The 11428-nt window shown below is 42.6% G+C and overlaps 1 protein-coding gene across 3 annotated transcripts; it reads left to right on the forward strand.

Annotated features, from left to right (window-relative positions):
* The first annotated feature begins 3892 nt into the window (after nucleotides 1–3892).
* On the forward strand, nucleotides 3893–8956 carry LOC111219973 (neoverrucotoxin subunit beta-like). Of its 3 annotated transcripts, XM_022742863.1 has the most exons (6): nucleotides 3893–3950; nucleotides 4177–4276; nucleotides 5160–6638; nucleotides 6956–7070; nucleotides 8498–8537; nucleotides 8610–8956. In XM_022742863.1, the coding sequence occupies exons 2-6, from the start codon at nucleotides 4186–4188 to the stop codon at nucleotides 8640–8642; spliced, it is 1758 nt and encodes a 585-aa protein (XP_022598584.1). In that variant the 5' UTR covers nucleotides 3893–3950; nucleotides 4177–4185; the 3' UTR covers nucleotides 8643–8956. The 3 variants fall into 3 exon arrangements, with proteins under 3 accessions (XP_022598584.1, XP_022598583.1, XP_022598582.1); XM_022742862.1 differs by having other exon boundaries at nucleotides 8498–8956; XM_022742861.1 differs by lacking the exon at nucleotides 8610–8956 and having other exon boundaries at nucleotides 6956–8584.
* Nucleotides 8957–11428: the final 2472 nt, after the last annotated feature.

Raw genomic sequence — 11428 nt, forward strand, 5'->3', positions numbered from 1 at the left:
ACACACATACATACATCCCATGTGCATAGAGGATATGATGTCATTGACAGGCGACCAATGAAATGGATCGTTACCATGAAACATTTGTGATAATGTAAGACTGCAACTCAACAACATGTAGAACAGAGAAGTTGCTTTTAGACATTTCAATGTGGAAAAGTCACAAAGTATAACTTTAACTCTCCTGTTCAAACTGTGGTTGTTGTGAGGAAACACCTGGAGGCCGAGGCTCCGCCCAGTTCAACATCAGGCTTCAACAGAAAACTTGACACCAGCTCAGAGCCTAACAAACCCAACCTGACATCACCTCCTCCGGTTCAGCTCCTGAAAGACTGAATGGACACCTGACGACACAGACTCTGTTCAGGTGGAACATGGATTCTCAAAGACACAAACTCTGAACACGAGAAGATGAACAACTCCGACACATTAATACTCACTAAGTACCACTGATTATATTTTCATTATATAGCTGTGATACTCTTAGTTCAAACACGACAGGTGTGTTTTTATCCACATTTCCAGTTTGTACTGAAAACACTCAGGGCAGGAACATCGCTACTTCCTGTTCCTGAGACAGAACCGTGGTGAAAAAACAACCTCCAACAGCCTGAACATGTGGTCTGAGGTCACAGCGTCATCCTGGACTCACAGACGACACAGACCGGACCTGAACAGAACCTGCATTAAGACGACACTTAAACAAGACGGTACTCACCTTCAGCCTGTGTGAGAGAAAGTGTGTGTGTTGACGGAGTCTGATCTGAGGTGTGTTTTACAGCAGTTCAGCCGTTATCTAAACTGATAAACAGCCCAGAGTGAAGAGGACTCCAAAGGTTACCACCTGATTATAGATAGATGGATTCTGATTGGTGATTAAAACAGATTTTATATTAGGTAATAAAGTCACAATGAATCCGTCCACACTGTGATCAGACTGTTGTGTTTGTGCACAGGTGGCGAAGCTTCCCAGTTAACTGACATGTCATGTAGAGCAGTGGTTCCCCACCTGGAGGTTTTACAAGTGGGCCGACAAATCATTAACAGAACAATGTTGATGAAAAGATGTAATTATAAAAGATTTTTATCCAAATATAATGAAAACAAATGCGATAATTCAAAGACACTTGATGTTGTCGCCGGCCCGTCCACATCATACACCTGTTTCCTGTCTCAGTGTGACTGTGTGACAGATCACATCATGGCAGAAACTGGAGAACCAAAGTGGAGAGCTGGAAGAGTTAAAAGGAAAGAGTGAAGAGACAGAAGGAGAGTTTCCCCTGTTTTCAGTTCAGTCCTGAACGTTCGATCGTTTTCATTAAAATAAAAAGAGCTGTGAGAACGTACGAACGTACGAACGCACGAACGTACGGTCACGTTGTCAAATGTGGGACAGACACACGGAGATTTCTCCATTTAGGAAGAGCAGCAGTCGACTCTGCTGAACTCATGTACATCTTTGGTATGAAGTCAGTAAACTATGACAGGAAACACTGCGAATGACATCGTCTAAAACAAGGTGTTATTCATCTCTGGTATCTCAAATAAACAGGCAGCTTTAAAATGCTGTGAAAAGAGGCTGAAGACGCCGTCAACAGTAGATAGAGGTTTCTGTTTTACATACCTGCATGCAAGGTAGTCAACATCCTCACAGACAGAGAGCTGTCATCACATCAGATATGAAACATGACCAGGATAGCAAAGCCCTAAAAACAAATGAAGAGACACTTTCTGCAGGGAAGAGAAGCAGAAGAAGACTCCATGTAAAAACCCGAGACGCGTCGTGTCACACCTCAGACTGAGATCTACACCTTCACCTGCAGCTTGTGTCACTCTGAAACATCAAATCTACTGACTCGCTCTCCACATGTTCAACAGCTTCACCTTCAACCATGAAATACCTGTTTGATCTCAGAACTGCAGCCCCCCCCCCTACAGCGAGTTCAATTATTAGTTTAGTGATTCTTGAATGTATTGATTAGCTAAAGATGGATCCTATGTAGCTGATCGATGCATCATGTTAGATTCATTTCCAGGTGTTTTTCTCTCAGATCTCTCTCCGAGGTCACTTCCTGGAGGTGTGACTGTTGTTGATGAGGGCTATGGCCCAAGTGGACTGTGTATGTGTGTGTGTGTGTGTGTGTGTGTGTGTGCAACCCTTGTCGTAGAGTCAGTCAGAGCGGCAGCCATTTTGTTTTTGGGTTGTCTGTATATCTCAGAAACACTTTGACGGAACTTCTTAAAATTTGGCACAAACATTCACTGAGACTCAAAGACAAAGTGACTAGCTTTTGGTGGTCAAAGGTCAAAGGTCAAGGTCACGGTGACCTCGAAAAAACACGGTTTCGGCCTTAGGAACGCGATATCTCGGGAACTCCTCAAGGGAATCCTTTCACACTTGGCATAAATGTCCACTGGAACTCAAGGATGAACACATTAGATTTTGGCAGTCAAAGGTCAAAGGTCAACCTCAATGTGACCTCAGAAAACACTTTTTAGCCATTACTCATGTCTTCACAGCAATTATGACAAAATGTTACATCTTCTGTGGCTCTGGATAAACAGGATGTGACCTAGAGCTAGTCTGATGACCACAAGGAGGTGATTGTAATGGTTAATGTTGGGGTCTTTATATACTGGGGGGGGGGCAGTTTGTGTTTGCCGTGGTTGTGGGGTGACGGGGAATCCATGTTTCTCTCTCTGTAAATACAGCTGTGTGTCACGTACCACAGAGTTCTGCCAAAGTTTGGACGCAGCATTTCTTCCCGCTGGTTGTTCGTCTCAGCCGCCGTCCTCAGTACAGCGATGGCCATCCCACCACGAAACCTTTACATCTGCCATGAGGAGAAAATGAACATGAAGCTGTGAGTGTCAGTGAATGTACCACGAGCCAGGCTCAGCTGATTCCAAAGAACCAACAGATAACAGCTCAATTTGCATTTCACTCTTTACATGTGTGGACAGGATCATCACTGTGACATGTCCAGGTCCCATCTCCATGACGACCGTGGGTTTCTGATGATGAAGGTGAAGGTGGGAAACTTATCCATGTTGGTTTAGACTGTTTGATTCAGTACAGTGTCTGGACAGCTCAGTTGTATATGATGCAGGAGAATATGAATAAAATGAAGTTTAAAAGTGTCGAGGTATTCAGACACTAAGGAACTGGCAGCTGCACATGATGTCAGACGAATGAAATTATAGAACTGTTTTGTTTATTGTCAGTAGAACTGGAAGGAGCCAAGTGTTCTTTTCCATAAAAATAGGGTGGAATACCAACCTATTTCTGTGGAAATGCTGCTTTTTTCTTTCCCTCCTGTCCTTCATTTTTCACCTGCCAAGTCTGAGGTTCACTGGATGAGCGGTCGTGGAGAAAACCGAAGGACAGACACACGGAGATTTCTCCATTTAGGAAGAGCAGCAGTCGACTCTGCTGAACTCATGTACATCTTTGGTATGAAGTCAGTAAACTATGACAGGAAACACTGCGAATGACATCGTCTAAAACAAGGTGTTATTCATCTCTGGTATCTCAAATAAACAGGCAGCTTTAAAATGCTGTGAAAAGAGGCTGAAGACGCCGTCAACAGTAGATAGAGGTTTCTGTTTTACATACCTGCATGCAAGGTAGTCAACATCCTCACAGACAGAGAGCTGTCATCACATCAGATATGAAACATGACCAGGATAGCAAAGCCCTAAAAACAAATGAAGAGACACTTCCAAGTGAGTGTTGTTTCAGACAGCATTCGTTTGTGAGAGATGTATCTAATAAACTGGACACTGAAGCTATGAAAAAAAAAAGCAAAGGTGTGCTGGGTGTGTGTTGTGGGAGGAGTCATTTAACAGGATATAAATGTGTGTGACATTACAGGGCATCAGACTGGAAGCTCCGGTTAGAAGTCGAGAAGACCGTCAGACAAGTCAGCTGATCTACACACCTTCACCAGGTGAGGACGTCCTGGCTGGACAGAGACAGAGACACATGGGCTTTTGTAGCAGTCACGCTATCGTTTGTAAAGTGTCACATTATTTAAGTTTTCCACCTGTCTCGTGATGCTCTTCTATTTGTTGGTTTGACAGAGGACAGGTGTGTCCAAGGAGAGACGCCTGTACTACTTCTGACAGTTTAAAGTCAGTTTGGTGTTGCTTCAACATGTTTTTTCATCCCCTCAGGTTGGAGACATGGCCTCAGATCAGATGGTGGTGGCTGCCCTGGGTCGACCTTTCACCTTAGGCATGCTGTACGATGCTCAGAAAGATCAACTGATCACAGGTAAAATGAGATTCACATTACTGACATTACAGCGGAAAAAAAGCAAGCGTAACAAGTTCACATCATAAAAACACAACGACTTGAGGAACAAGACAACCGGTAATAATTTCTTGCATGCGATGCTCATGCAGACAATTGAAAATGGTGTTGAATGCTTGGTGAGTTTGTTTTCTAAAAAGTTCAACTCACACCAGTTTAATTATTCAGTTATTGAAAAGCAGGCAATGGCACATGTCTGGGCTTTGAAACACTTTGAAATATACGTAGGGTGGAGGAAGACCTTTAGTGCTGCACACTGAGCCAGTGCTTTTTTCAGCCGTGGTGCTGTTGTGCCATTGTCAATGAGACAGAACAGCTTCAAATCAAATGACCTAAGAATCATCATAGATAGGGTTATTCATGTTTGTCTTTTGTGTCTTAACTTACAGCTTTTGACATCATCTGTAGAAATGAATATAAATAGATTCATCTGAAAATTGAAATATAATTTAACTATCAAGCTGTATGAGTACAGGACCAATTTGAGTTTATTCCAAGCTTGTACGTGATGTTCACTTACCAGACATGAAAGAGAAGTAACTATATAATTGCATGTCTGAAATTTCATGACTTTAACTTGTCTGATAATAATCTGTAATAAGGTCAGATATCTCAGACATTTTACAATTCACAAAACAAATGAGATATTCATAGGCGATGCTAGATTGCTTTGTGAACAGGTTTTCCATCACAGTTGGTGACATGTCAGCTCTTCTGTTCTCAGCTTGTTGTGGACCTCCTCTGCCCCCCAGTGGGCAGAAATATGAAATGTTAAATCAAATGACACCTTTTATGAAAACTTTAATTTTCTAACCGACTGATGTTGCTATATTTTTTTCTACAGCTTTCCCACAGTGGGATAAAAAAACTCTTCAAGAGAACAGTAAGAAGCACCTCCAGCAGACCAGTGCGTATGAAATTACTGCATCAGACTCCTTCGAATCCAAGGCTTCCCTCCTGGATGTTGAAGCCTCTCTCAAAGCCAGTTTCCTGAGTGGACTGGTTGAAGTTGGAGGATCTGCCAGTTATCTGAATGATAAGAAGAAATCCAACAAGCAGAGCAGGGTGACATTTCAGTACAAAGCTACCACCGTGTTTGAGCAGCTGACAATGACTCATCCTGAAGCCAAGAACATGCAAGAAAAAGAAGTTCATGAGAATTGTTCTGCAACACACGTAGTCACCGGCATCCTCTACGGGGCAAACGCTTTCTTTGTGTTTGACAGCAAGAAGTTGGACGCCAGCGACGTCCAGAACATCCAGGGCAGCATGGAGGCAATGGTAAAGAAGATACCCTCATTTACTTTTGAGGGGAAAGTTGAGATCAAGCTGAGTGATGAAGAAAAAGCCCTGACTGAGAAATTCTCCTGCAAATTCTACGGAGACTTCATTCTCGAAAGCAACCCTGTGACTTTTGAAGATGCAGTGAAGACGTACCAACAACTTCCAAAGCTGCTGGGAGAAAACGGAGAGAAAACTGTTCCCGTCAAGGTCTGGCTGACACCACTGAAGAAACTGGTCTCCTCAGCATCCGAGCTGAAGAGAGAGATCTGCGTTGGTCTTCTGAGGAAAGTTGAAAATGCTCTAGAAAGTATGATGGAAATACAAGTGAGATGCAATGATTCCCTGGAAGACGAAGTGGTCAAGAGTTTTCCACAGATTACCAAAAAGTTGAGCAATTTCAAAGACGTGTGTGATGATTACACAACAAAACTCCGAAAGACCATGAAAGAGAAGTTTCCATCCATTCGTGCAGGTAATGAAGTCGACAGTTCGGTGGAAAAGCTCTTTGACAACAAGGAGAAGTCACCGTTCAGTCATGAAAACTTAAGCAAGTGGCTGAATAATGAGGAGAGAAAAATCAACGTCATCAGATCCTGTGTGGAGTTGGAGGAAATAAAGATCATCCAAAATAAGTCAGAGCTGGACAGAGAGGTTTTTGATCGACATGTGGATGATGTGCTCTGCTTTGTCTTCACCTCCCTGGAAACTGCTGAACCCTACCTGGTCCAGATGTCCGACTACCTGCATTCACATGACCCACAATGTGTCGGGAGTATCCCCCCACAAACACAAGACCGGTGGCACTTCTCACAGGAAGTGTTGAACAAAATGAGAGAGAAAGCCTCATATTTCCATGGCCTTGCCAAAGCCCTGAAGAGCAGCAGCAGATTCAGGTTCCTTGTAGCTGTTGTACCAAATGAGAAATATAAAGGAGCAACGATCTACCATTACAGGAATGGCATGCTGGTCACTGAGGATTTCTCAAAGCCTGCTGTCCCTGACGTGAAGACTGTAACAGACAGACGAGATTTACTCTGGTGTAAGTCAGTTCTTGCATGTGTTTGGTACAAACTGCTGAGAGGAGTGCTCACACTCTCTACTTCGCAACATGCTGGTGAAACTTAATATGTTTACAATAATAAATCACTATAGCTCAGAAACCCTGAACCAAACAGTCACATTGCCCTGAGGTGTGTTTAAGAGAGGACCACAGCAGATTTATAGATAAAAATATCTTGATCTTATTCTGTATGACGTATTAGATAGTGAAGGATTACATGTGAACTGCTGTTATAAACTGGAGTGGATGGTGATGAGGATGACTGGTAACAGTCAATGTCTTATTCTCTCCATCAGACGCCTGTGATCTCAACCTGGACCCAGACACAGCAAGTGGCTACCTCAGTCTGTCAGAGGGAAACAAGAAGGCGACCTGTGGAACGTGGCAGACGTATCCTGATCGCCGCCAGAGGTTCGATACGCGGCCTCAGGTTTTGTGCAGGGAGGGGCTCACTGGGCAGCATTACTGGGAGGTGGAGTGGAGTGAGGGTTGTAATAACGAGGTTGGTGTGGGTGTTACATACGGGGAAATTGAAAGGAAAGGAAAAGGTGCAGACACAGGGCTTGGAAGCAACAGCTTATCTTGGTATTTTGGTGTGAAGGACAAGTTTGAAGCATGGCATAATGGTCATGTGTGGTCCAAAGATCTCCCCCCTACTGGATGCAGACGAGTTGGAGTGTTTCTAGATTGTTGTGCTGGTTCCCTGAGCTTTTACAACATCACTCATAACACTCTGAGTCACCTCTACTCCTTCAAGGCCCAGTTCATTCAGCCTCTTCACCCAGGGTTCTACATTTACAACACATCCAACTACGCTGCCCTGTGTGCAGATCTGTGAGACTCAGAGTCATTCTGCAGTTTGTTTTAAACAGCTGTTCCAGGGATTTCTTTTTATTCTCCTAGATGTAGATGTTTTTATTTTCAAGGCAACATAATGAAATTCTAACGATTTAAACAATTGTGCTTCTCTATTCATTATCTGTGATTTTAACACTGTTGTAAAACTTGTTTTATAACGAGGACATTTCATACAAACCCCTCTATGATCATGAACAAGACAATCACAATATCCATTAGCTTTCAACAGAATCAAGTCTTGATCACAACACTAACATATCACGACCTTTTAAGGTGAAACAGCTGTTTACTTCCACGTCCAGCAGTTTCAGAGCAACATGATCTTCTAGTTGTTTTTGAAACTAAAAAACTTTCATATATTGTTTTAAAAATATGGAGCATAACCACTTTAAGTCTCTGTTGTATTAATGTTAGAGTGAAGTCTTTGGTTGTGAATATTTGTTGTGTCTGTTTACAGATTATCTTTGTTGTGTTGTTGTGTAACGGCTCCATGGTAACACAGATCACATTATAGACGTCCAGAGAAGATACTGTATAATCTGATGATGCATGTAGTGTAACTGTTCATGGGGGAAAATGGTTTATTAAAAGTATGGTACTGCTTCATACTTAACATTCTTATCTATTAATATAACTATTGATGATCAGGTATTGGGTTCCATTAGAATTGTTCATTTTTCTGTTTTTTAAAGTTGCAGCCTCAAAGATCAGTTTCTTCATCTTTGGCGACACCTATGGCCATACCTGGTAATTACAGGTTTGTTTCTGGGTGATGGAGCACGTCAATAACTTTGTGTTATCTTATTCAGTGATAGAGAGTAACTTAAAAGAAACTTATTTAATAAAAAATCTTTGAGGTGGCTACTTTAAATGTTTATGGGGATCAGTTTATTGTTGTTTGTTGTGGTAGAAAAATAAGTAATTGGATTGTCGATTCTTTCACTGAGTATTTACCCTTGTTTTTATTGTTATTTTTTAAGGAGACAAACTTTATTTGGTTGTCACTGGAATTTACTTCGACATCAGCTGGAGTTTATTTCTCTTGAAAAACAATGAAATTTGTAAAAATCATCAGCCTTTTTCTGGCCAACTCAGGGAACTGATGCTCCAGCTGTTGATCAGTGACCGCCGTCACGTTGACCAGCGAAACCAAAACCCTGTCATGTAGAAATGAGTCTGGCACTACCTTATCTGAGTCATCTCTACATCTGTTTTATTGTGTGATGTTTTTCTCCCTAAAGTCACTGTACCACTCAGGACACTGCAGGTTCTTCTGATCGCATCTTTTGAGACCCAGACCCAGACCCATACAGAACCAGAACCAGACCAAGACAGACCCAGACCCAAAGTCCATTTCTTCATTGTGTTCTGTTGTGAGATATTGCTCACCTTTATGGAGCTGTAACTTTAACCTGTTGGAATGAATCAATAAAGCTGAATCCTGAGTTGATGATGGCGTGCTGCTTGGTCACTTCCTGTTGAGTTAAACGTTATTGAGCTTCAGAGGACAGTCACAGCGTCCTCCAGTCAGTCTTTGTGTCCACACCGAGGGAGGGGGTCAAATGAACTCTTAGGTTCAGGTGAAGTCAGCCGATCCCAGCACACTGTTCCCGCCCTTACCGTTGTGTTGCAAAGTGCGTCTCCTGTCGCCTAGCAACCTGGACAACACACAACTTTTTCTCACAGAAACTTTGTTTAGCGTCTCTTGGTTTTAGCAGTTGACCTGAGCTGAAACACAATACTGACGTTAACAGTGTGATCCTCAGTTGTTACCAGAGAGCAATGAATCATGGGATACGTTGGTCATGAACAGTACAGTACAGTAACAGTACTACCTCTGCTACTGCCATCAATACTACTACCTCTACTGCCACTACTAAAATACTGCATACTACAGTACTGCTACTGCTAGTAGAACAGTACATCATAACAATAAATAATAATATTTGATGTTATTCCAGCTGTTTTATTATTTTGTCTGTTTCTATATTGCACTGATGAGTCTGATCACACGTCAACAACAATGTGTATAATATTATTGATCAGTAGCCTATATTATTATCATGGACGCAAAATGAGTATAAAGTATAAATAAATAAATAAACGTAAAAGTAAATACAATTTTATCACCAAAATGTTTTTATTTTTCATTTATTTATGTACTTAATTACTTATTCTGGCATTGATTGATTGATTGATTGATTGATTCTTGTCGTCCTTCATATATGATATCATGGTGTGTTAAAGGTTATTTATTAAGCATTAAACGTTTCCAATGATAATATCTGATTTATTCTCCTGAGTGTGACTGTTCTGACAGACTCCAGCTGGTTCTGGATCAGTCCAGACCAGACTGACCCGGAACTGGGTCCGTTTTTAACCCTTTAACTTTCAGTGAGAGAGAGAGAGAGAGAGAGAGAGAGAGGGAGGGAGAGAGGGAGGGAGGGAGAAACATAGAGCGGGGGAGGAAGAAGAGGAGAGCGGAGTTCCGCGAGGGTTCAGCCTCATGTTTCAGAGGATGAAGGCCGACCACAAGTTTCACAGCGACACCTGAAACTGCCAATAACTGATCGATAACTGATCCCACCGATCGATAGGACAGAGAGACAGAGAGAGAGAGAGAGAGAGAGAGAGAGAGAGAGAGAGAGAGAGAGAGAGAGAGAGGAGTTTCAGACCCCGCGCGACTTCCACAGCTGAAACATCTGCAGAAGAAAAACTGATTGAGTTTCTTTAAACCGGAGGAAACGGTTCAGGTTCAGAAGCTCGGTAAGAAATAATCGATACGTACCGATCAATAACTGATCACTTTCCATCCCTCATCTCCAACAGCTGCAGCTGTTTTTATACAGAGGTAAAAATGAAATACAAATGATCACAAATAATCAGAATATGGAACAGTGCAGTTATTGTGATGATCAATAACTGTGGTTATGATTCGATTTATTAATGATCAGAATTTAGTTTGAAGGAAACTTGATCCTGAGATGATGAAGTGACATTTAAATATTCTGATTCTGATCCAATGAAGCTTCATTCAAACTGACGGAGACGCGTCATGAGTTCAAGTCCATTATATTGAATCACTGACGTCACTGACGTCACAGATTTTAACTTTCTTTTATTACTGAGGCATCAGCTGGAGCCCTGGGCTTGTTTAAGGTGGTCTGGCGTTTTTTAAGGTGGTCTGGCGTTGTTTAAGGTGGTCTGAGGTTGTTTAAGGTGGTCGGAGGTTGTTTAAGGTGGTCTGAAGTGATACTGTATAAAGAGAGATTTGTCCTCCTTGATGACTCAGGTAGGTCAGGTGTGTCTACTGTTTAGGTGCCTCTGCTGTGTTGGTCAGGTGTGTCAAGAATCTCAGGTGTGTGTGGACGTTTTCTGGTGTGTTCAGATGTCGCAGGTGGACTCGGATATCTCAGGTGTGTGTAGATCAGCTGTTTACTTTTCATCCTGAAGCCACTGGTTCCTGACCAGTGCCACAGTTTCAGTGAGAGACCTCCTGGTCTTGGTCCTGGTCCTGGTCCTGGTCTTGGTCCTGGTCTTGGTCCTCTCTGTGACCCCGCTGTCCCTCCAGCAGTAAACACCTCAGGACATAAATAAACACAAACATTCTGGGAGCTGTGGACATAAATACAGTCCAGTTAGACCCGTGTGTCTGGGTGCGCTTCTTTTCTGACACCTGACACCTGATGCAGGCCTCTCCTACCTGGGGGCAGGGGTGTCGGGTGCACCGAATGAAGCACTCCCTGTCAGGGCTGCACATGTTGTTGACGCCTGAGCAGAAGACTGAGACATCAGAGGACAAATGGCTTTAAATCAAACACTCCTGTGGATCTGGGAGCGCTTGGTTAATATCTCATCACACAATATCTCAGCTGGTCACTCATTGACTCCAGGTTCAGAGACAGAGGGAG

The sequence above is a fragment of the Seriola dumerili genome, unplaced genomic scaffold (assembly GCF_002260705.1).
Source record: "Seriola dumerili isolate Sdu_G_001 unplaced genomic scaffold, Sdu_1.0 BDQW01000068.1, whole genome shotgun sequence".
Lineage (NCBI taxonomy): Eukaryota > Metazoa > Chordata > Actinopteri > Carangiformes > Carangidae > Seriola > Seriola dumerili.